Source organism: Colletotrichum destructivum, chromosome 3 (genome assembly GCF_034447905.1).
Source record: "Colletotrichum destructivum chromosome 3, complete sequence".
In the NCBI taxonomy this organism is placed as follows: Eukaryota; Fungi; Ascomycota; class Sordariomycetes; order Glomerellales; family Glomerellaceae; genus Colletotrichum; species Colletotrichum destructivum.
The window spans coordinates 2,948,042-2,972,135 of record NC_085898.1 but is presented as its reverse complement, the minus strand read 5'-3'; the positions used below and the strand labels follow the sequence as shown (position 1 = coordinate 2,972,135).

Genomic DNA, 24,094 nt, shown 5'->3' with positions numbered 1-24,094 from the left:
GATGGTCTGATGTCAGGCACGACTATATCGTGTCTCAAGTCCTAGGCCCAGAACGTGGCATCTGAATTCGTAGAGAATCCCAAACCAATTGCGAAGGTGGCACGCCGTGGTGAGGCTGGATTGAGCTCATGTTGAGAGTCGGGGGGCTACAAAGGAGCGCAGCTTCGGCACGGGCTGAGATGCTGAAGCCGGCAAGAGGTGGTGGAAATGAAGTCTGGAGTGAGACTCGGAGGGTTCAGCGCCATGTTTCTCGAAGTCTGAGTGGACGGTTGTGTTGGCGCAGGGGATGAGGATGTGCAGAAGGCGTCGTCGTCGAAAATACAAGGTGAGAGAGCAACAGCGGCGTACTGCGAAAAGGGGGCTGAGGGACGGAGGGGAGCCGGCCTGGAACAGCCAAGTATGATCGTGCAGGGGACTATTGTACAGTACCCAAGCCGATCTGTGTCTATTGGCCGGACCGAGTCTTCCACGATGGGAGGGGGGAGGAAAAAGGAATCCGCCTCATGTTGGTGTTGTTGGTGCCATAGGTGGGTAGGATTCGGAGCCGGAGCTGAATGCCTGGCTGCGAGCAGTCACGCAGTATGCGAGCGAGTGAAGAGAGGAGAGGAGAAGAAAAGCCGATGTGGGGTCGCCGTCGAGTGGCTGGTAGCGACATGCATTTGATCTGCCATCGCGCAAATGAACCAATGACAAACCTCGAGACTCGTTTCCCTTTCGGCCTTAGCCTGGCGGACGTCGATAGTGAGTTGCGGTACGTACCGGGCCATGTCCGGTGTCTCCACCCCGACGGAGTGGTTGCCCGTTTAGATTCTGGGCGTAGCTCGGCTGGCGTCAAGCAACACTGACTGGCTGGTAAAACGAATGCCAGAAGCATCCCTGGCGTGAACGAATCCAGCAAACGGGGGAGAATGCTAACTAACAGACTTAAAATGATCCATATCCTTGACTGACCCCAGGCAGCCACAATCGACACCGGAGCGCCGGTCACGGGAAGTCCACGTATGAACCATGCGACCGAGACAGCCGCAACCGTTGGGGGGTAACAAGGAGCCGCAAAGCACGGCCGCTGTCACCGACTACACTGCACACTCACTACTTAGGTATTGCTGACGGCCAACAACAACAAGAACGACGAATCTGGTGTAGAGCCGACGACGGCTCAGAGTGGGTCGACGTTAAAAGTACCTTGACGACGGCTTCCGCGCCAATGCCACATGGCAGCCAAAACCTCGGAATTGTCAGGCTGGGCTAGCCCAGTCTTAGTCCTTCCGTTGCGCACCAAGATGTCAGGTGACAGAAGGCTGCACGATCCCTTGTGCAACTGCACAATGTCGGGCTTGTACCAATTCCTTGACAAGAGATATAGTGCAAATTGGGCGGGAACGAGCATCGACGAAACGTCCTCTTCATCGGCAAGGCAGAGAGAGAAAGACTTACATGCAACCCGACCTTGGCCCACGTAAACTTGTATTGTCTCTCCCTGGGTAGCAAAGGCCAGAATCAGTTGTAAAAGTACGGGTAGACAGTGTCGATCATGAAGGCGCAGGTACCTCCTCAGACCATCCTAACAAGGCGGAGTGCAGGCACACAGGCGAGACCTACACGCTAGGCTACTCTTTCTCGGATGGCCGACATGAACCTGTTGGAAGGTGGTCTAATTTGGTGTCCATTGGCGAGAGAAAGACGCGACCGAGCATGCATAGTTACAGGGATGCCTATGCTGCTACCATCACCGCGCAGGGCCTGTGCCAACATGTGAAAATGGAAAACAGACAGTTGGGGAAGGGGTAAAGAGACTGTAACTTGTCAGCAGAGAACATACCAAGGGAAATCGCACGCGAAGTTGACAAAGTCCGAGGTGTCTTGTACTCAACTCACTGCCTGATCTATATTCCCCTTGTCGTCTGACTGTATCCTCATCCATGCGAGGGGCCATGAGGGCCCCCAGTCGAGCAACGTAACCCTGCTGTAATAAGTGAAGCTCGCACCAACGCTGCGGGTCCGCGGCAAGGACCCGTAGTGGATGGAGGAGATTGCACCCACCGTCCGGCGGCCCCGCGGCCCTGCCGAACGAGCGCTGTGCGGCTGACAGAGAGCGTAGAAGGTGGTCCTCACGCTGCACTGCGCCTTCCGCTACTGCCATGTCAACTCGGCGGTCCCCCACCCACCTCTTCTCATCGGTGCCTTCTCGGGACTGCTTCCAATTCCAATCCAGAAACCTCCCCCCCTCTCTCTCCCTCTCTCTGTGGATGTCTCCTGAAGGCAACCATCAGGCTGAGCTTACACCTGACCTATCGTTTTGCCAATGGCACTCCGTAGCAGCATTAACCCCTGACCAAGATACGTATAATCGTCTTGACCATCTCCAACCGTCTCTCTCTATGTTCTGCATCTTCGTCATCATTGGTAAATCACACCGATGCTCCTGGCTAACCGTCAGCGATTGTGCTATGGAGCCAAACGCGCCGGGGTCGTGGGCATCGCCGTCGCCATCGACCCAATGTCGTCGTCTTGTCTGCCCACCAGTCAACCTTCCTGTTCCCTGCACATAGATAGGGCTGAAGTGCCCATCTGCTCAGACACGCTGACTCGCTACATCAGACAACCACTCCTTCAGGGGTCAATCCGTAGGCCCCTGGTCAATAGGTACGCTACAACCACTTACACCGAGAATGGGGGCCGTTGACTGCCTCGGATGGTTGTCATCTATCCGGTAGCGTCACGGCAACTTGACAAAACGTAGGCAACGACTCTACTTGGATTGGCCACGGTCAACCCAATGTACAAAAGGTCCGCACTTTGGCGGTACAATACTTGGTGGGTACTTCTGTTAGAGAAAGATGAGGGTAGGTTGCGATACATCGTGTCAACCGACGCCTCTCGTTACGTCCTGTAGGAGCGGTGCCAGCCATCTACGAACTCCACCACTCGAAACACGCGATATCAATAGCATGACGTTAAATAAAACATCGCCGACCTGTTGTGTCGTCCTGGGTCTATTCCGAGATCGAATCAGCATTATCGTCAATACGTTCTACAGCGCACCACACCTCCCCGGATTCTTCTCTTTCCAGCCGTCACACAAAGTCTCTTTGCACAACACGGAGATGGGTCGACGATAACTGCTGGCCAACTTGTACCTCCGTTTGGCCAATGTCAGCTCCGCGCTACGAGGTCACGCCTTGTCAGTGTCACCTACGTGAGCCCGAGACAGGGGAATGGGCCCCTGTTGGTCCATCAGACTGGGGCACGAACAACTTCAACTCGTTATTAGGCCCTGCACTGTCACATGCAGATCGCGTGGCTGCTTCACGGTTGCCGGCATGCTCTTCGTTGAATCGATTCATCACTATTTCATCGCTGTGCCATGGGTTCATTCGGCCCTTATGGCCTGACCTGGCCTATTTGTTTTCGTATGATGCTATGCGGTTTTTGACCATTCCGGGAAAGTGCAGAACTACATCGTGCTAGCTCTGGCTACGAAGGAATCGTCCACCGTGAATTTATGGGTGCTTCCTTTCACCTTATTGGGGTTCAGTCATGTAGCTAATCAGCGTTCTTGGGCAGCAACTGTTTACAACATACTGACTGAGTCAACTCACCAATCGAACACACTCGCTCCATTAAGTGATGTAGCGATGAACTGTCTGAACCACTCTGGCCTAGTCGACTGCTTTTACGTGTACTTGCTTGTTTGACAACGCAGTCGGCCAAAGCTGGCAAGATCTTAGGGTCATTTCGTCAGTAAGGTCTCTTCATGCCACTGTCCCGGACGCTATTCCTTGGACGGTGGCGCTTCACACAGGATCCGGCTCCTTCACGCCCTTCCTTCGGCATTTGTTGTAAAGGATGAGAAGGGCATGGTCGGTAAGCAGTTGGCTATTCAGAGATAACCAGTCATCACTCAAAACAAACAGCCCAAATGCTTGAAAACAAAATGCTTGGTATTGAACTAACTCAGATATCCCTGCCACCAACGCCAGCTCCAGAATACAATTGGACGTTACACCGAGAAATCCCAAAGTCATCACTACGTCTATCCACCGCCTTTGAGGCGTGGTTGCTGCAACTCGCACCGTCTTTTCCAAGGTCCATCGCGTCCGTATTGCCGACGGTGACGCTTAGTTCCACCAATCACCCTGGTCGTGCATGGCGCGCGCAACTTTGACGAAGCCGGCGATGTTGCTGCCAGCGACCAAGCTGGGAAGCTCACTCTCGCCGCCCTTGACGTATTCCTTCGCGGTGTTGACACCGTTCTCGAAAGCGGCAGTCATGATGTCCTTAAGCTTCTGGTCAACCTCCTCGCGGGACCAGCTCAGACGCTGGCTGTTCTGTGCCATCTCAAGACCAGAGACGGCAACACCACCGCAGTTGGCGGCCTTGCCGGGGGCGTACCATACGGCCTCGGCGCCCTTCTCCTTGCGGTGGGCCTCGAAAACGTCAATGGCCTCCTGAGTGCAGCCCATGTTGGAGCCCTCAGCGATGGCAATGACGCCGGCGGCGACGAGCGCCTCGGCCTCCTCTTTGGAAACCTCATTCTGGGTGGCGGAAGGCAGGGCGATGTCGACCTTGCCGACGTGGGTCCAGGGGCGGGCACCCTTGATGTACATGAAAGAGCCCTTGTGGTCGAACTCGGTCAAAGACTTGCGCTGAACCTTGAGGTCGGCAATGTTCTCGATCTGCTCGGGGGTGAAGGCAGCATCGCCCTCGGCGACGAGGCAGCCATGCGAGTCGGACAGGGAGACGACGGTAGCACCAAGCTCAATGCACTTGAGCGCTGCGTACTGCGCGACATTACCGGATCCAGAAATGGCGACCCTCTTGCCGGCGAAGGTGCCCTTGCCAGCGTACTTAAGCATCTGCTCGACGTAGTAGACGACACCGTAGCCGGTAGCCTCCGGGCGGATCAAACTGCCACCCCAGGTGAGGCCCTTGCCGGTAAGGACGCCCTCGAACTTGTTGCGCTCCTGGCGGTAGGTGCCAAAGAGCCAGCCAATCTCGCGACCGGAGACGCCGATATCACCAGCAGGAACGTCGGTGTCGGCACCGATGTGCTTGCTGAGCTGGCGCATGAAAGCGACGCAGAAGCGACGGATCTCGGCATCACTCTTGCCCTTGGGGTCGAAGTCGGCACCACCCTTGCCACCGCCCATGTTGACTATTCTCGACGGATCAGCAAAGCGCTTCTTCCACCTCTCGGATCGGAGAGTTTTTGAGGGGCAACTTACGGCCAGTCAGAGCATTCTTGAAGATCTGCTCGAAACCGAGGAACTTGAGGACCGACAGGTTGACGGTGGGGTGGAATCTCAAGCCTCCCTTGTAGGGGCCCAGGGCCGAGTTGAACTGGACTCTGTAGCCGCGGTTGACCTGGAGCTTGCCCTTGTCATCTTCCCAGACGACGCGGAACTGGATGACGCGCTCGGGGATGGAGACGACCTCGAGGGCGGTCTTGTACTCGGGGTACTGGGTGAAGAGGGAGCTGTTCTCGAGGGTGCTGACCAGCTCTGTTGTTTCGTCATATTAGTCTCGCTCTCAAGGTTGCGACATGCCTGTACAGCATCGGCGTGGCGACGTACCGTTGTAGGCCTGCTCGAACTCGGGCTCCACGGGAAGGTTGGACATTTTGGGCGGTTGGTCGAAGTTGGAATGTGGCGTTTCAGAGGAAAAGAAGTTTGAGCTGGTGTCTCCCGAGAGGTGCGGTTTGAGTTCGTCGCTGTTAAGAAGAAGCTGATGGGAATCCAGGTGTCTACAGGAATCGAGGACGGAGGGTGCGCCCGCAAGATTATATACGCATCTGGGAGCCCCTCCTCGATCGAATCCAGAGCCAAATCGAATCGAGTAAGAGTTCACAAGTTGCCAACGGCAGAAGGGGTATCTCTCGTCGCCTCACCTTCCCCCGTCATCCCGGTCATCGACCCTTCCAAGCTTCGGGAGCCCCCTTGAGGGTGATTGCAGATGCAGCGGGGGCCAGGGACTAGCGCGAGGGTGAAGACATGTTCGGCTCGGCCGTGGGGGGGAGAGGGGCGGCGTGCGCGAAGGAGATAGATAGGCCTCCTCGCTCATCTCAATCTCCAGGCCTCTGCGCGTTCATTCGGCGGCAGACCGACAATTTGTCCTGCCCATCACGAAACAGCTCGGGCGAAACCCACGCGGTTGACGTAAAAAAGACTCAACGGGTCTAGGCTGGACAGAGTGCCGGGACCGGGCCCGGGCTTCCACGCTACCTACTATCCTACAAGGTCCCTTCATGCAGCCCTCTGATTTGCTCGGCGAGTGTGAATTATTCAGAGTCATCACAAAGGACAATGGGCGCCCAGCCGCACGAGCGTTGCGATCCCGGAGGCGGCGAGCGGCGACCCGAGCTGCCACGCAGTGCACTGGGGCGGGGACCAGGGGCCGCTGCCAGGGATGGCCCTGGGCTGTGCCTTTCCAAAGGGTCTCCATATTCGGAATCGGGAGGAGGAACCATGCCTGAAGATGAGATGTGCCTCCATAGGGCCCATCGTTAAAGGCCGGCGCGCGTATTCCAAGACCAGCCAGAACCTGGGGACGTCATTCAACAGTTGCATGGCTCGCGGCAGTTTTGGGACACTTGCCCCCCATTTTGAGGTTCCGCTGGCACATGCTTCCGCACGTACGGGTCACCCCCCCCCCCCCCTTGGCGTCGTCCATCACTCAGGATCAAAGGGGCTACTGTCATTAGAAATCGGGCTTGCATGCCCTGGCGTGCCACTCGAACAAGAGCCGGCAGCAATGACTCCCATGTCCTGGGGAACGAGTGTCTATCGGAAGCCTGCTATTGGCCGCCGCAATCAACACTCAAGATACCTATGTCTTGATGTCTCACAACGCCAGGAGGAAATGCCGCTGGATCGACGAATCGACGCAGCAGGTGGCTGTACGGATTGTCTCCCGAGAGGTGTGCGCTGCTGCACCGCTGCTGCCCATGATGGAGGCGGCGTAATAGTCTCTCGTGCATGGTTGCTCCATAGGAGCCAGCTGAAAGGTCAGATAAGGAGGTCTGGGAGAGTAGGGAGACGTGCGACAGGTTGGACACATGTCGATTGATCATGGCAACTCGTAAGTCCGGGCGCGGCTCGATGCGACTGGGCAGCAGACGGGAGGTTAGTGTTGCCGTGACAGGATAGATTGGCAAAGCAGAGCAGCGCCGTTTTTCGGGCGGCCGAGTCGCGCTTCCGCGATCGGAAGTGAAGAGCGGCCGGGGAAGCCCTTTGGGAGTTGGTTGGGTTGGGCGACAAACAACAATTTAAAAAAAAAAAAAGACAAAAACGAATCAATGAGTCGATGACGGCCGGCCAGCCGCGCTGCACTGGAAGTCGAGCGAGAGTGCGACGCAACCCTGACAGAATGCGACGGCAACCATTCTCCAATGAACCCCGCCGACCTCGCCCCTCTTTCTCCTCTCTCCTTTGCCGCCTCCAACTTCCTGCCCCTCACTCGCCTCTGCAGCTCCGAGTCCCGACCATCCCCCGAGCTCGCCCTGTCTGGTCGCGTGTGCATGCGTGTGTGTATATGTGAGAGGTCGGCCATGTACCGCGAATTTTGGCGCCAGAGGAGGGGTTTACTTCCTCCGGTGGTACTCCGGGGCCATCATCACTTTTGATCTCGCAGCGGTTCCGGTGGACGGCGGAAGGGAGGGTCCGCCAATCTCGGAATTGAGTTGCTTGGCTACTGTGTGCTGGACCACTGGGACTGTGGCCCCTCTCTCAAGTCTCAAAGCGAAAGTATTACCGAAGCCTCTTCAATCGAGCCTGTCAAGCCCTCTCCACGTCCGTCGCAAGAGCTGCGCAACCAACTATGTACGTAGGTGAGGTGGCTAGCAAGCTAGTTGTCTGTAGTTCTCCAGCAAAAAGCTCTCAGCACGTACGTAATGAGTTTCCGCCGTGAATAATACGAACGCCAGCATTGGCTACCGAGACGTATGTATCATGGCCGCGATGGACCTGCAGTGCCCTGGTTTTAGAGCTCGAGCTCGAGGTTTCGATCCATATGGGACATTTGACGGACACGTCGGGTTTCAGTGACCAACGCCTATCCCGCCTTCGCCTTGGAAAGTTAGTTTATTAACCGTCCTCGCGGTCCCAATTACACAGTTCAAGACTCCTCGGCCTAACACGGTACAGAAGTAGGAAGGGAGAAGGAGACTGATTGAGAACAACTCAAAAAGAGGGGAGTCCCGCGTGGAGAAACGAGGCGGCGGCGGCGGCGGCGGCGGACGACGTGGGTGTTCTGTACAGTAGTATCCGTACCTGGATACATAGGTACGAATAGACTAGAATGTCGTGGGTCACCCAACGCCGGTCCAGCAGCTGGGTACCTACCTAGGTATGCTATTGCTCCCCCTTCCACCTGTAAGCAAGACCCTGGGTCCTGGATCTGGGCGGCGGCGGTTGCGAACCGAAGACACTTTGTTTATTCCGCCTCTCCGCTGCCCGGCGGCGCCTCCCCCCAACCACAGCGATGCTCCCTTCAGTCTTTTACTCAATTCACATACACAACCAGAACTCTCGGCCAGAGAAATACATTTCCGATTCCCACAACGGAACGTGCCCATTAGGGGGGGAGTGTGTGTGTGTGTGTGTGTGTGTGGGAGAAATAGAGAGAGAGAGAGAGAGGCACACACAAACGCGAAATAATGCCGCAGCCTAGGCTTCTTTTCTTCTCTTCTAGTTCCCTTCATATTATGGCCGTTTCATACTACATACACAACAGAACCACTCCCTCCCAATCTCCCTTCCGGGTTTTCCCGATGAATGGATGATGGTTCTCCGTCTTGAATCTCTTGTTACGTGTTTTTCTCCTCTCGAAAACTTCTGGATCCCGTTCTCCGGCCTCGCCTCCCTCCAGAGCTAGTCCCCACGCGTCCCTACGATGCCCATAGAAACTAGTCAACGCCGACAAACGCCTATTCCGAAACCACATGTCTGCTTTGCGACTCCCTCCCTCTCTGCGCAGACCCTCCACACCAACACCAACACTGCTGCTGCTGCTGCTACTACTGCTGCTGCTGCTACTACTGCTGCTGCTGCTGCTGCTACTACTGCTGCTGCTGCATCTGCAGCGTCTCCTTGGGCCGGCTCATGGGAAAAGACAAAGCTTATCGTCGTGAAAAAATCGCCCCCTCACCCTGCTATCCATTGGCTTGGCATCATCATTCTTACCAGATGGCCGCCTGGTCAAAGTCGAACCTCGTCAGCTCCTTCCCTGCATCTTCCAAATCCTTCTTCGCCTTCATGCGCATGTAAAAGATGGGGCAGTCCTTGCTGCTGCAAATCACTTCGCAGTGCATGCTGCCCTGACAACGCTGGCACTGAGTCCAGAGCCGTCCGAACCGCACCTCGAGATCCGACACCTTGTCGAGCGTCTTCTTGTACAGTTCGCCGACCCGAGGCGCGCAATCCGAGCACACAGCCCCTGCGCTCTCCTCCTTGCCTCTGAGCGGTTTCTTGCATCCCATGCACGTCTGCGTCTTCTTTGCAAACTTCATCAGCCCTCCGACCGTCGGCGCCGAAACTGCAATCGTCCGTGTGTGCGCTCCCGTCAGAAGCGAGTTCGCTTTCGTCTCGCCCAAGATGGGCTCGAAGATCCTACCCAGGGGCTTCGCGAGTTGGTTGTCGAGGTAATATCTTGTGTCGATCGGCACGTTGTTCTCAAGCACGTAGATGGGGTCCTCCGATTTTTCGTAATTCTTGGAACCCGCTGGGCCCTTGATCATCACATACGCCACTCGATCACCGAGACCCGGTGCCGAGCCAGCGTCGCGCTTCTTCATCCTCTGCGCAAGCTCTACATGGGCTTGCTTCGCGGCGTAGTCGTCTTTGGTGAGTGCCTTTGTGATGACTAGCTTCGACATGTCCACCTTGTTCTGCAGCAAGTCTGCGATGGTGTCCTTGACATAGCTATAAAAACAAACGGTCAGTCTCCAGCGTTTCCGAAATCGGGACCCGTCAGACATACTCTTGAGCACCCTGTACATCCTGATCGATCAGGATCATGCGAAGCACCTTTTCAATCACAGTCTGCACGAGGAGACAGTTGTCTCGTCGCACCGTCTCGATACCCTTCGTGTCCATCTTGTCGTACTTCTCCGGCTTGGTCCAATACAGACCGGCGTACCGCTTCTTGTTGATGAGAAGATAAGGGTAGTACACCTTCTCGAACTCCAGTTTGATGGGCTTGACAAACTTGGACGACACGTGGTTCGCGGCTTCTTCGCCAAGCTTCATCGCCTCGGGCAAGTCCTTGGTGCCAAACTTGACCATGACCGAATCAGTGTCGCCATAGATGACCTGCGCATCGTGGGAATAGCCGTTGGCAATGCAGTACTTTTTCTCCACCTCCTCCTTGGTCTTCATAATCATCTGTCGACCGAAACTTGTCGTACTACTGGCGATCTCAAGACAGGGCAGCTTGCCAGTTGTTGCACCCGTGAGTCCGTACACCGAGTTTGCACTGATCTTCAAAGCCAATTGTCGACCGTTCAGCACAGCCTTCTTGAAGGGATCCGTTTCCACAGCGAGTTCACGTTTGGCCTGCTTCCTGGCTGACAACAGTTCCTCCAGAATCTGCGCCAGTAGACCTTTGCGTTGTTTGTTAGTCACAAAGGTATCGCCGTTTGGCGTAATAATGTAGTCTTCGTCCTTCTTCAACTGGAACTTCTCGATCGCCTTCTTGTTGACCAGAGTTGTGTAGCAGAGGTTGTGGGCCTGCATGATACTGGGATACAGGGAGGCGAAATCAAGGGTTGCAATGGGCACGTCGTAGTATCCTCGAGTCGGCTCAATGACCGTGGCACCTTCGTACTGTTCGTCGCTGCCCTCAGATCTCATGTTGGGGATGACGAGCTTCTGCTCAAGAGCTTTTCGGAAGAGCTGGCTGATGAACTTAACCTGCTGGCCTCGGGATAACAAAAAGTTGAAGGGGATACCAGTGACTCTGGCCATTTCTGTGTAGTTTTCGAGGCAAGACAGCTTGTCCATCAACCGCTGCGGCAGATAGGCGTCCTTCAGGCAGTATAGCGCAAGACGTCGGCGCGATTCGGGGGTTCCGTTGAACAACTCTGTAATCATTGTGTGGTGGACGTCTTCCTTCTGTTCTCCCAAAAATTGCGAACACACGGAGTTCAGCGTGTAACTACGGAGGTGATGGTCGCGCTGAACAAGCTGCAGAAGATCCAGTTGGAGGCGTCCGTTGGTGTTTGTGGCTTTGCTGTCGCGGTTGCCCATCTGCTTGCTGGAGAAGTTGGTCTCCTTGGCCCTGGAGGGCATGCTTGGGATACGAGACCAGTACTCAAATCCTGAAACCTTGAGGTGTTTGGCTCGGTCAAGAAGATAGGGAAAATCGAAATTGGCAATGTTGTATCCAATAAGGATGTCTGGGTCCACCTTGATGAGGAACTTTTGCCACTCGCTGAGCATCTTCTCCTCCTTTTGGAAGTCCAGAATCTGTGTCGCGACGATGGGACTGGTGGTATCCAGGCAGAACACATTTCGCACAAACGGCTTCTTCTCTCCGTATCTCGTTACAACGTTGGCGATCTGAATAACGGGGTCGTGTGTTGCTTCCGGGAAGATGCCCTTGCGTCCAGCGCACTCGATATCAAAGGACATTATTCTCAGAGGAGCCATCTTGGACCACTCTCCCACTGGCTTGTGAGCAATCAGATCGAGGTAGCTGATTTCGGCTTCGATTTGGCAGTTGGATTGCCGCTGTGGCTGGGGGATGACTTGGTACTTAGTCGCGGGTGCTTCAACCCATGACATGCCGAAGATCTGATCGATGCCAGTTAGCTTCGTTCACCAAAAGCGAGGCTGGAAAACACACCTTGCAATCCACCATGAAACGAAGAACAAATTGAATGTTGTCGAAAGTCATAACGCCGCCATCCATGCCCTTCCATAAGCCCTTCCAGTTGGCATTGCCCGACTCGATTGTTGTCCGGACCCTGCTGATGAACTTGGGGTCCATGACCGTGATCTTCAAGTAGGGGCTCTTGACGTTTCCTTGGAAACCATAGATGTTTTCTCTCATTAAAAAGGCAACTGAGTGGATGCATGGTTGGTGCTGCGCCACCTGTGACTCGAGATAGGCTTTGAATGCATTGCAGTCTTCAGGTCGAAATGCCACCGGGGCGGCGACGTAGAGGTAGTGCTTGAAGTCGGTGACGTGCAGCATCACCGAGTGGCCCTTCTCGGTGACACCGAACAGCTTCACTGTAGCGCGCCCGCCATGTAGACTGCCTTCCTCGGCCTCGATTTGCTGGAAGGTAAGGTCGTCCCTTGCTGGGTTGAAGTCGACGAGGGGAGGGCGCTCCCATGCCTGGTCTTTCTCGGTATTGTTCTGCTTGCGGTCGGCAATGTCCTGGCTCAATTTCTCGAGGACTTCGGATTCAAAAGCACTCTTAAGTTGACTGGAGCCCGGGAGACCCTTTGAGTTCCTCTGGGGGCCGAAGTGGTGTGCAGGCGAGGATGAGAAGCCTTCAACTTTGCGCTTCTTGAGAGATGACGGCGTCGACGGGATGTTGCGACGGGTGCTTGGTGTTTCACCAAGCACCCGCTTCTGAGGAAGTACTGTAGCCATTGTGGGTGGTGTTGTTTGGGAAGAACAGGATTGAATGAAGGGCATCAACCAGAACTCATAGTAAGGGAAATCAGGGGAGGGTTGTTGGGTTGTTGCTACGATAAGACTTATGGAAATCAATTAAGGTGGGTGTCGCGACGCGCCACGCCTGGACGTGACGTGGAAGACCCACCCTTAATTGATACAGACACAAGGCGCGACGTGATGACTCAGCAGACATGCACGCGACAGAACGTTGTCACACTCGAGAAGCGTCAGTTTGGCTGTGATGGAGAAAATCCCCAAAGAGCTGACATAATCGCCTTGTCCCTCTAGGCTTCCCCGGGAGCAGGTGTTGGTTGGTGGCTCCTTCAGACGTCAGGCACCACCACCACCACCACCGCCTGTAGCTGCTGTTGGTGAACATATGGCAGTCTTTCAACGATAGTGACTCCAGTCAGCTTCGTGATGCCGTTCGTTGATGGCTTGTGAAGGATGGAATGTCAATGAGCGTGATTCCGAAATGTACAGCATATGAATACTCTGGCGGAACCCCTCTTCATCCACGCTGAAACCCTGCCGATGGATACACTCATACAACAATGACCAACGTATCCCGATGTAATAGAGACAGAGTCAAGGACTCGATAAAGAGAACTGCAATGATTGAGTGACCAGCGCAGTTTAAAATCAAACGCGGCTGGCAGAAAAACAAGGTGCTTTTGGTCCTTCAGATATCCATTCTTCAGAGACATTAACGGCGGCCGGTCAAGTCCGCTCAGCTAAGCCGTGCAAACTGGAGATCATCTAGGTGTCATCCATCATTCAGGTAGATTTTGCAATCAGCCCAAAACGTCACTTAAAACTATGAAACACATGCTTTGACACGATTAGGCCGGTCTTCAACACTGGTAAAGGGGCGTTTCCGAGACCAACTGACCGGCCCCGACAGTGGTAGGTAGTTCACATTCGCATCGTCAAGAGGACGAGAAAGAGTTCATCTCCCAGAGGGGAACGCAGCATTTATTTAATCCAACTAAGATGGGCCGAATTCCGAGTACGTAACGTCGTTCAGCCCATTGATCGATTTGCGGGGTAGCCAAGACGGCGCCGCATTAACACGTTGAAAAGAACGTTGCAACGGTTTGTTTGTTGCCGAGGATCGCTCGTCGGCCGATTGCCAACAAATAGAGAACCTGTACCACCCCTTGCTGGTATATGTATGGTCTATGAAGGCTGTTTGTCTCTGTTAAGGTAGTCGGGTAACCCATCTTTCCCTTCGTAAAATACTCATCTTTAACCTGACGCCGTCGCTAAGCAATGCAAACCATGAAACCCTTTCTGCCAAAGTACGTGACCTAATGCATAGGTTCGGCTGATTCTGTGATGATACTGTCCGTTCCTTTTAAGATGAAGTAATTTTAAAATTGTCGAGTTCACACCAGTTGTTGACAGGCTAGTTTCGAGTTAGCAAACGACCCGAATGTGGTTGGCTGTCTAACTTACAATGCAGCTGAGGTATTTGCACCAGCTGCAAGTGTTGTGGTAGATGTAGAAGTTGTTGAGCAAGACGATGAAGACGATGATGACGGTCAGCAAAAAGCCGGCTCTGACCAACCACCATGCCCACCAGAGTGGCTTCCGACCTTTAAAGAACCCGACCGGGTTCTTCAAGAAGTGAGGCGGGCCCTGGTTAGGGTTAAGCTGCATTGAAGCGTACGACGGGTCTTCGGCTCCCATTTTCCGTCTCAACGAGTTAGGGGAATGCAAGACACAGACGCCAAGCGCCAGGCCCATCAAGAAACCGCCAATATGGGCAAAGTTGTCGAGACCTGGAAGGAGCCCCAGGACGAAGGAAATGACGATGTCCAGCAGGATGAACATCAAATCCTTAACGGGGCTGCGTCGGTCCTTCCAGGAGTACAAAAGATCGAGCAGAGTGAGGGCAATAACGCCAAACAGCGCACCTGAAGCACCTGTTGATGCCGCCATGACGCCGGCGTAGTTCGCTCCCATGACGTTGCCGAAGATACCGGCGCTCACGTAGACCAAGAAGAATCGAATGGAACCGATGGCTATCTCCATCTCTTTCCCTATGGTCATCTGCAGAAGCAGGTTGAAACCGATATGGATGAGGCCCGCATGCAAGAAGATGGGCGTGATGAAGCGGAACCACTGATTAGGCTCCGGCGACTGGTTGATGTCGGTGTAGGTAGGCTCGGGCACACCGCCAAAGCCGCACAAATCGCTCAGACCGCACTGATTCGAGGGGTTGGCGGCATCGTTCGAGGTCGAGTTCGGGCAAGGCCAGGTTATGGGCTGACCCAAATCTTGGATGCCCTTGACATTGTGCATGCAGGCGACGTAGCGAGCGCCCATGTTGATCATTACGTACGTCGAAGGTCCAATCATGGGGTTGAAGGAGGGCTTTGTCATGATGGGAGAGCCCGTCAGTTGGGCTGTGCCAAGTTAGCATACAAGAGCCGAGTCGTTCTCTTTGGCGGACGCTTACCATTCTTGACGATTTCAGCTATGAAGACTGCAACCTGGACCAATGTGAAAATGTAGACCACCCACGGAATACCCTTCCTGTCGGCGCCAAACATGCCGAGCTGGCCAAAGCCGACCTTCTTCTTGTCACGCCGGCTCTTGGACCGTCGGGAACCCTGGGGCGCATCGTACACGTGGTCGTTGTCGTTCATTTCCACGTCCTTGTGCGGCTGCGTTGGCTGCCGGCTCTGCAAGGGAATATCGTCGGCTACGTTCTGTCTGCTGGCATCAGGGGAGACGGAAGATTGACTGTAGTAGGCCGTGTCCTGCTGCGCGTAGGGATTTGGTTGATGCATGTCGTGCGGGTTGTAGGGCGTTTGGCCATGGCCACCGTAGGCGGTGTCTACCGTGTTCATCATGTTCATGCGCTGGGGCTCCACGTTCATATTGTTCATGTTATGGGGGCTCTGGGAGTGGCCGTTGTGTCGAAACCCGTCCTGGGTCGAATCTACTGGGTAGACGTGGTCGTCAAAGACACTCTCAAAGGGAGATACGGTGTTCTGGCGCGGTGGTGGTTGGCTGGCACCGGGCGCGTTCGGTATTGAGCTATAGGGAGGGGCGGGCGTGGAACTGGTGGAAGGGATGTTGTTGTACGCCCCGCCGCCGTAGTAGGGAGCAGGCGAAGGGGACGCTGCCACGGGCGGTTTGTTGACTTGGTAGTAGTCGTTGGAGGCCATGATATGATGGGTATCGGGATGCCAATTGCGAAAAGGAATGAGCGGATTTAGACCAGGCCGTGGAATGGAAATCTGGGCGACCTTGGTCTTTTTCTCCGGGACGAATTGATTTCGCTCTACAAGCGGCGGCACTGTGCTGAGCTGAGGCAAAGCGAATCAGACTAGTGCGAAATGGAGAATCGCTCAGGTACCGGAAAGGGACAAAACGCGGAGAAATGTGACAGCGGGAGGTTGAAGTGCGTGGGTGGTTGAGCGGTTCGGGGGGCGGTCGTGTTTATTTGTTTAATGAAGCAACAAGCTGAGCCAAATTATTCAATGGCTGAGCGGGAGGAGTGTGAGTGGGAGTGGGTTGGGTGATGGTGGTCCTAGTGGATGCCAATGAACGAGGAATCCGTGGGCGCGGTGGGTCGTGGCAGGCAAATTACCCCCGACAGGTATCCGTACCTGGCCAGCTTTTTCTCTGTATTCTGGACGTCCAGGCGGAGTGAGAGGCCTTGTCCGCAGCGTAACGGTGTCGTAAGGTAATTGCAGGTCGACCTCAGTGCGGTAGTTGAGGTGAGTTACGAATTAGCGGGTTGGGTAATGCCTGTGCACAGCCTGAGCTACACCACTTCGGATGACCGGGCCAGTGAGAAAAGAGACGGTGGACGATGGGTGTCGGAGCACAGAAGGTCTGCCCGGTAACAGAGGTTACGATGAGGAATTATAGAAGAAACGAGTGAAGGGAGGACTAGGCTCATCAATGTCGTCGTCGTCGGTCGAGGGATAAAGCAGGACACGTTCCAACGTTCAGTAGGGGGGAGGGGGAAAGCGAAGAGTTTATTTCTTTTAAGAAACCCATCTTTCAAACACAAACCTTGCCTGTCTTGTTTCTAAAAGGTACACACCACGGCGCTTGTTCTCTTGCCCAGGCCGCCAAGTGGGAGCCCAAAGTGACTGGGGGTTGGCAGCCCGTGGCCGGCATGTGTGTGTACGAGTGGATGAATACCTTTGGCAACCTCAAACACTGCCCACCTCACAGACTCGGTGCCTTTGAATGCTTGTGCCAGTGTGGATGTCAATGACGGGAAGTATGTGGGAGGAGCATGCACAACCACCACCAAACGGGAGTCTGAGCAGGGTGCAGTAGGCTTGCAGTAGTCCCGGCTTTGAGGCTGTGTCAGCGTTGCCAGCCCAGCCTCCTCTGCTGAGTCGTCTTCCCCGCCAAAACTTGAACGTGAGGAGGGTGACTCGAAAACATTGGAGACTACCTGCCTAGGCAGGTTTGAAGTACACCGTACACCAGGAAAGGTAGCGTTGATCACAGCTTCGCTGTGCTGGCGAAGTCGCGAAGCCTTGAGGCCAGAAGGGAGAATCCACACGGTGCTCTCCAGCGTCTCTGTTTGGCTGCAGCGCTTTGTAGCTGACCAACGACTGGCATCCACATCCAACTCTGCATCCCGAGTTGTGCTATGTTTGGAACATGATGACCCACAAGTTTCAGACAGTTGCGTAACTAGCCTGCCGAACCGGCATGGCGCCTTCCTCTATGGAACGCTTGCACCTTACTCACCTGGGATTTTTATCTTTTCTTCTTTTTGTTCTCCTCCGAGGGTTAACGAGGACTCTCGAGCCGCCTCTGTCTTTTCTGTCAGTCGGCGACTCCAACAGCTGCGATGAGCAAGTCATCTGTTTCATACACTAGCCTGTTCTGTATTTCCTACATGCAATCCTTCAGAGGCTAGAGCAACAGCGACATCCACACAATGGAATATCCTCCGGCTTACAGGCGACGTCGACTACTGCCGATGCATGCAGCGCCTGCAGCCTGCCGACACCATGCTGGCCCCCGACAACTCGTTCCGTAGAGCCTCCGGGGAGAGCCATGGCCCTGGACAACCTCGCCGATTCCACAGCGTTACGGCAGCAACACCACCACCACCACCACCAACAGGTGTTCATTCCATTTATCATCCCATCACCTGCTATGCCGCTGTTCAACAGGGGGCCGCCTGACGCAGCCTTCAGCCTTAACTCTCCGTCGGCTTTCTCTTGAGCTGGTTTGTAGGAACGCAAGATTCGTGTATGCGGGGTCGGTCCCCAGCAAAGGCCTTGGAGTAGCAAATGCCGTATTGATGGATCCTAACGGCATGCCCGATCGGAATGTGGAAGCCATGACAGCGCTTTATTGCATCCCCAAGAACACTTGCTCCACAGGGAGTGCCCATCGCCTCCCAGCCAGCCTCCCTTTGGTGAACTTTACCTACTACCTGGCTCATATTTCCAAACTACACCTACACCTGCTCTATGAGATGCACCAGGTAGAGCCTGTCAAGGGCGATACCGAAGCAGGCTTCTCGTAAAGCGACACTGTTACCGTCAATCTGCCTCCGAGCTGAGAAGCCTTCGTCGACGACACCCAGTCGGAAGTTCTGTTAGGCATCAGATCACACCACACCATGCATGGGCCGCATCCCACCGACGACTGCAGGCCCGGAGCACTGACGACAAATGGTGGCTCAGCTGTCAGCTACTCACAACCTGCTAGCCGCTCGTGTCGTGAACCTCCACTACAAGAACGAGACACAAGAAAATATCCGAGCCAGTACAATGACGTATTCTGGACAACACATGCGTCTTTCACTTCTTGTTGGTCCTTCCACGAGCTCCTGATATGCATGGAAGACAGCTATGGAGCTGACAACAACTTCCTAGCCTTGAGACAGGTGCTTTGTAGCATTGCTTGGAGCCCCTGAACAGCCCTACCCAAGATGCCGGAGGCTCGGACTAAAGTCTTCCGTCCGTGCACTGTCAGAGATCTGGGGTCCTTCCACATGTTCCGCGACAACCTTGAAGACAGTCTTCGTGGCGACCGTTACGTCTTGGGAGCTCCAATCACGTGGTGATAAGATTAGAAAAAGACCCCTGACCGAAGCAACCATGACATTTTTTTTCTCCTTCGCTTGAGGGTAGCTTTAATTAGCTAAGGGTCGCATGTCAGAGTTTCTTCATCGTGTGACGGAACCACACACAGAAGAACAAACAAACACAATCTACACAGGTCAATTGTCACCATGGGCAAGAAAACCTACGAGGCTGATTCCGACTCCGACATGGAGGACGGTGGCGCCAAGCTCAATGCACCCACGGTTCGCCTGACTCCCCGGGTCCCTCTACCGCCCGCCATTCTAACCCCACCAAAAAGCAGAACGCTGTCGTGAAATCGACTGACGCCATGGACTTAGACGTCCCGCCGACCCCCGCCGAAAAGAAGCAGGCTGCGGCCATCGCACGCGCCGAACGGGCTTTGCGTAGAAAGCAAAGACGAGAGGAGCTTGCGGCACCGGGGGCGTCTCAGATTTCTTCCATGGCCAGCACGCCGAATCCGGATTCCCGGCCAGCGTCGCCCACGACGAACGGTCAGGATAGGAGGTCGAGAAGAAAGAAGACGGAGAGGAAGAGTCCTGTGAAGACCGAAAAAATTGAGGAAGTCGTTGGAGACAAGGCTGAAGAGAAGGTCGAAGGCGAGATCAAAAAGACGGCTGAAGAGAAAGCCGAACAGACACCGGCGGCAGAAGTGGAGATATCTGGCGAGCCCGCCGTCGCGCCCGCTCCGGCTTCTGCGGTGGAAGCCGAGCCGCTTCCCTTCGTGATTGACGCGACGCGCAGCAAAGTCGAACCCGCAAACGCATCCGTGGCTGGTGACAGCACATCGAACGCGCCCAGCTCGGTCAGCGGCGTCGACCCACAGCACCAGGGTCTCAACCGTGCCGCACGGCGAAGGTTGATGCAGATCGAGAACCGGCGCCTAGCGATCAAGAAGGAGCTCGGCCTCGCATCTGACTCTGACGAGCGCCGAGCCGAGGTGGACAGCCTCCTGGCGACGTGGACGGCACAGTTTGACGAAAGGATCGAGGCGCGCGCAGCCAAGAAGGCGGCCAAGAAAGCCGAGTCCATAGCAAAGGGTAAGCTTCTCACAGGACGCAACGCCAACAATTACGAGAAGCATAAGCAGATAAAGAAGCAGAAACAAAAAGAGGCCCTAAGAGCTCGGCAGCAACGCAGCTAGGAGTGAAGCTGGGAGACCTGCGGCTCGACGGTCAGCCGACAACCGGGAGGAAGAAGGCGTCGTGAGGAGTAAGGATGGGCATGTGTGTGTACATAATAGGAGGAAAGGCGGAGGGAAATGGTAAAAATATGCATGTTGGCGTCTAGCGGGTAACATATGGGAGGGGAATGAAAACAAGAAGGAGAGCGTCAAGCAGCAAACGGGCATAAGCGTCTGGCAGCTCGTGGTATAAAACTTTATTATTGGTTCAATGGTGTTTTCCGAAACACTCAGAGCTTGCTTTTTGTTACATTGCTTGGCTAAACAGTAATGTACAGTATGTCTAGGGGAGATGGCCACCGAACCAGAGATGCCTCCCCAGCTCATCCTGAACGCCAGGTGTAAATGTGGATTGAGCCGCCACCACCACCAAAATAACGAACTGACGCCAGCTCCTGGTCCCTATTTCAATAATCCTACACGTTAATTGATGCATTGCTGCCGTCGACCCACTCAGGCCTTCTTATCGCCGCTGTCATCCTTGACCTCTCTGCCCTCTTTGCCTTCCTCCTTCTTCGCACTGCTCCAGACCTCGGAAACCTGCTCCACGATCAAGTCGCCCAACCCCTTGCCCTCCGCCAGCGCCTTGGCATGCTCGGCGCCTCTCTTGGCGTCCCAGTCCTCGGGCTCGCTGCCGTACCAGAGCCGCTGCGCGAGGTTACGCTTCTTGTACTCAATGGCGCGCATCTGCTCCTCCGTCAGCCCCTCGCGGCGCATGCGCTCCTCGCGGAGGAGCTGCTTGGTTCGTTGGGCCTGCTCGGGCAGGGCCGTGGGGAACATGCGCGCGAAGCGCGACTGCACGCGCTGGTAGATGGACTGGCCCGTCCAGTCGTAGGCGAGCTGGTTCGTCGAGGCCGAGAAGCCCGTCGTAAGCATGAAGAAGCGCCAATCGATGCGTCGCGGTGGGATCAGCATAATGAGCGGGCAGATTATCGACGCCGCAATGGCCGTGTTGTGAACGAGGGGAGGTGTCTGCGGGAGGGCCGGGGAGGATCCCGCGGGCTGTGTTGAGCCGGACATCTTTGGTGGTTTAGAGAGCTGCGATGTTCGGTCGGCTGGGGTTTGACGAGGGTTGAGAAGGGCAGGTATTCCGCCGAGGATGATCGAGGATCGAGTCTCGGTGCTTCTCTCTGTTCTGGCTGTTCAGACACTCATGCGGGTGTCGAGCGCAGGGTAGTAGGTGATGTCGGCGTCTGGGTGGTGTCGAGTCAATGACGAAGGGGAAACAATCGATTGCGGTTGCAGATGAGAGTGTTTCCCAAAATTTTGTGTCGCGCTAAACAGCGCCGAATGAAAGTGGGGCCGATCCGGGCGACCCTCCGAGAATTCCCAGAAACAGTGAGAGCCGTCTTCCACGGCGCGTACTGACAACCTTCACAACGCACACAGCAACCAGGCAAATTATGGATTGTTGTGTTGGCCAATACTTAACATGTTGATGTTTTCTTCGGGCATGCGACTTTATGGTCGAGATGAAAGGCAAGACCTCTTTCGCCAAGCAGGACAAGCGATGGCATAGTCAACGTCTTGGGGTGATGGACAAAATCTAGAGCAACTGAGATTCACATTCACCAAAGAGATAACACAGCATGAATATACAACCATAACGCGCTAACAATGTTGATCCTAATTTTTACCCTTCCAGGGTTCGTACCATTTCGACTTCAAGCCCACCCCTTCGAATGAGAAGATCACCAATTGCGACAAGGTCTAAAACAAATGCACGAAGATGAGTGTTCCTCAAAGTCATATACTCAAATGCATAGAGCCCTGCGATATCTGTATTTCTTATGTTAGAGGAGGTTTGCCCTTAGGACTGCGCAAGAAAAGAGCTCGCTCAAAAGCGAAGAGGCCTCAGTTTAGAGACGCTTGCTTATCGCATTGTTTGGCTATCATCCTTGAAATTTGGCCTCCAAACATTGATCCTTCGAAACGCCTACAAATACTCATGACCAAATGACAAATTTTAGGTTTCCTACTTTTGAACTCCTCCAGATGCAGGTGCAGATGCGTGAACAGAACCCAGAATAGCCTCCTCTTCCTGCCACAAATGCGCTCCCGTCTCCTTTAACAGGCGCACGCACTCCTCCTTGCCAGTCTTCTCAGCGAGGTAAAGCGGTGTGTTGTTGGCGCGGTTCCGCGCATGCACGCTGGCGCCCCTCGTCAGTAGCTCGCGCAGAATCTCGATATCGGGCCCGACGGCGGCCAGGTGAACGACAGTGTTGCCGGCGTAGTCAGCCATCTTCAGGAGCTCGCGCTGCGCGTCGCTGTCCAGGATCTCCTTCACCGTCCGGACATCGCCGTTTCGTATGGCGTAACCGAGGACGGTAAATGCCGATTCTGACGCCGTTAGCCGGGCTACGACCGAGTCGAGTGAGCCAGATGGATGCGAAAATACCGGGAGTGCCATTTCGGTCATTTCGCCGCGCAGCGACTGCGACATTCGCGCGCTGACCTCGGCAGGCGAAAGTTTCGGAATGGCCAGCAGATACGATAACTTGGTGAGAGCCGCCTCGGCGGTGAGGTCGAGGCCGAAAATGACGCCAGCGCGACCGAGTTCCGTTCCGGGGCCGTAGACGGGCGAGACGAAACCGCTCATGCACTGGCTGACGTTGACGACGATGACGCCGCGATCGACGGCCGCTTTGATGACCTTGGTCAAGCTGCCGTCGATACCGCTGGGGGCGTTACCCATGCCGAAGGTCTCAAGAATGAGACCGCGCAGGTCGGGAACGCGCAGGACCGAGTCGAGCATCTCCGGCCGGATGCCGGGGAATACCCTAAGACACGCGACGTGGGCGGTATCGAGATGCTTCGTGACCTGAAGCTCGGCGATTCTGGTAGGTCTCAACACGATGGGCCAGTTAACATCGATACCCAGTCCGTTGACCTTGGCCAGAGGCTCGCAGTTGGGACTGGCAAAGGCCTCGAAGGCGGCGGACGAAACCTTGCTGGTCCTGTTGCCACGAAACAGCTTGTGGTGAAAGAACAGGCCAACCTCGGGGATGACAAATGTGCCTGCAATGATGAGCGAGCCCAGGAGGTTGTCGACGGCGTCCGATTGAAGGGCGAAGATGGAGGCCTGAGAGCCAGTGAGGATAACCGGCTTGCCTAGATCAGAAAGCATGAAGGAAAGGGCCGAAGCCGTGTACGACAGAGAGTCAGTGCCGTGCAAAACAACAAAACCGTCGAAGAGGCGGTAGTTCTCTCGGATGGTCTGGGCGATCTCGGTCCAGCCTTCCGCCGAAATGGAGCTGGAGTCAAGTAACGGGTTGAACTCCAACACGCCGTAGCGAATGTGGCGGGAGTAGGCACTTGGCGGTGTTCTCAAGCTGTCGAGCACTATTTTTTGGCCGTCCTTGATGGCCTCAAGCTGAACTGTATGCTGTTAGTAAAACCCGGCATACGTAGCGGAGGCTCGTGCAGGCTGTGAAAATTGTCTTTCTAATATAGAAAAAACTCTCCAGTCCAAAGCATATAAAGCCTTGACATGTCGAGAAGCCAAGCTATTGCTTCATGTTCCTGATATGCTCATCTCTTCTGGGTTATAGCACCCTTCAAAATACGTACCTGGAGGCGACGACTTGTCGTTGAACGAGGGGCGCGGGGCCATGGCATTCTTCAGGAAACCTCCAATGGGTTGAAGTCCGTCGGCGGTTGGTTGCATGCAGATGGTCCCGCCCGTCATTATAATGAGGACTCGAGATTCCGGGTAGTTGGATGCCGGCAGGAGCCGCTCGGCGGTGGGTTCGAAAGCCATTGTGTGTAGTAGTAGTTGTTGGGCGTTGGCAATGTCGAGTTTCAACAGGTGGGAAAAGGCGGAGAGAAGCAGAGAAGGAGTTGACGTTAAAGTTGAGGGTTTATCAGATAATACCAGAGCCTCCACACACAAGTTGAGGGGCACGGGGTAAAGATGGAGGGGCAAGAGGTTTTGTATGGAGAGCACGGCGACAACAGTTGGCCAGGGTCACGGGTTGTGCAAAATTTTGTAAATTTTGCCCAACTGCGACGAGCAGCGGTTAGCGATGGATGATGAAAGCACGCAAGTGGAGACGGATGGCGAGTCAATCAAGTCATTTGCGGCATGGCAAGTAGACATGGCACATGGACAAGTCCGGTGAACGGCGAAGGTCTGTTTGTCACTGACTAGAGCTGACATTGGGTTAATGCGCGCCTGTCCTGTGCTTGGCCCGAGAGTCAG

The 24,094-nt window shown here is 54.9% G+C and overlaps 6 protein-coding genes across 6 annotated transcripts; 1 reads left to right on the top strand and 5 right to left on the bottom strand.

The window, feature by feature from the left end:
• Positions 1-3,926: 3,926 nt before the first annotated feature.
• On the bottom strand, positions 3,927-6,294 carry CDEST_04990 (Putative glutamate/phenylalanine/leucine/valine/L-tryptophan dehydrogenase). Its single transcript, XM_062921149.1, has 3 exons — positions 5,577-6,294; positions 5,229-5,504; positions 3,927-5,158 (listed from the first exon to the last, which is right to left on the bottom strand). Exons 1-3 carry the CDS (start codon positions 5,620-5,622, stop codon positions 4,122-4,124), a joined length of 1,359 nt encoding a protein of 452 aa, XP_062777200.1. The 5' UTR covers positions 5,623-6,294; the 3' UTR covers positions 3,927-4,121.
• Positions 6,295-8,667: 2,373 nt separating this feature from the next.
• Positions 8,668-12,720, bottom strand: CDEST_04989 (Putative DNA-directed DNA polymerase, family B, exonuclease domain, ribonuclease H-like superfamily). Its single transcript, XM_062921148.1, has 3 exons — positions 11,845-12,720; positions 9,979-11,792; positions 8,668-9,920 (listed from the first exon to the last, which is right to left on the bottom strand). The coding sequence occupies exons 1-3, from the start codon at positions 12,643-12,645 to the stop codon at positions 9,179-9,181; spliced, it is 3,357 nt and encodes a 1,118-aa protein (XP_062777199.1). The 5' UTR covers positions 12,646-12,720; the 3' UTR covers positions 8,668-9,178.
• Positions 12,721-13,575: 855 nt separating this feature from the next.
• CDEST_04988 (Putative peptidase S54, rhomboid, Rhomboid-like superfamily) lies at positions 13,576-16,570 on the bottom strand. Its single transcript, XM_062921147.1, has 3 exons — positions 15,092-16,570; positions 14,086-15,038; positions 13,576-14,035 (listed from the first exon to the last, which is right to left on the bottom strand). Exons 1-3 carry the CDS (start codon positions 15,804-15,806, stop codon positions 13,985-13,987), a joined length of 1,719 nt encoding a protein of 572 aa, XP_062777198.1. The 5' UTR covers positions 15,807-16,570; the 3' UTR covers positions 13,576-13,984.
• A 2,218-nt stretch (positions 16,571-18,788) lies between these two features.
• Positions 18,789-19,858, top strand: CDEST_04987 (uncharacterized protein). The gene is made up of 2 exons (XM_062921146.1): positions 18,789-18,934; positions 18,991-19,858. The coding sequence occupies exons 1-2, from the start codon at positions 18,860-18,862 to the stop codon at positions 19,852-19,854; spliced, it is 939 nt and encodes a 312-aa protein (XP_062777197.1). The 5' UTR covers positions 18,789-18,859; the 3' UTR covers positions 19,855-19,858.
• Position 19,859: 1 nt separating this feature from the next.
• CDEST_04986 (uncharacterized protein) lies at positions 19,860-21,126 on the bottom strand. Its single transcript, XM_062921145.1, has one exon. The coding sequence runs from the start codon at positions 20,911-20,913 to the stop codon at positions 20,347-20,349; it is 567 nt and encodes a 188-aa protein (XP_062777196.1). The 5' UTR covers positions 20,914-21,126; the 3' UTR covers positions 19,860-20,346.
• A 742-nt stretch (positions 21,127-21,868) lies between these two features.
• Positions 21,869-23,653, bottom strand: CDEST_04985 (Putative asparaginase/glutaminase, L-asparaginase, Asparaginase/glutaminase-like superfamily; the record flags this gene model as incomplete). Its single annotated transcript, XM_062921144.1, has 2 exons — positions 21,869-23,271; positions 23,464-23,653. The coding sequence occupies 2 exons, from the start codon at positions 23,651-23,653 to the stop codon at positions 21,869-21,871; spliced, it is 1,593 nt and encodes a 530-aa protein (XP_062777195.1).
• Between the last annotated feature and the right edge of the window lie 441 nt (positions 23,654-24,094).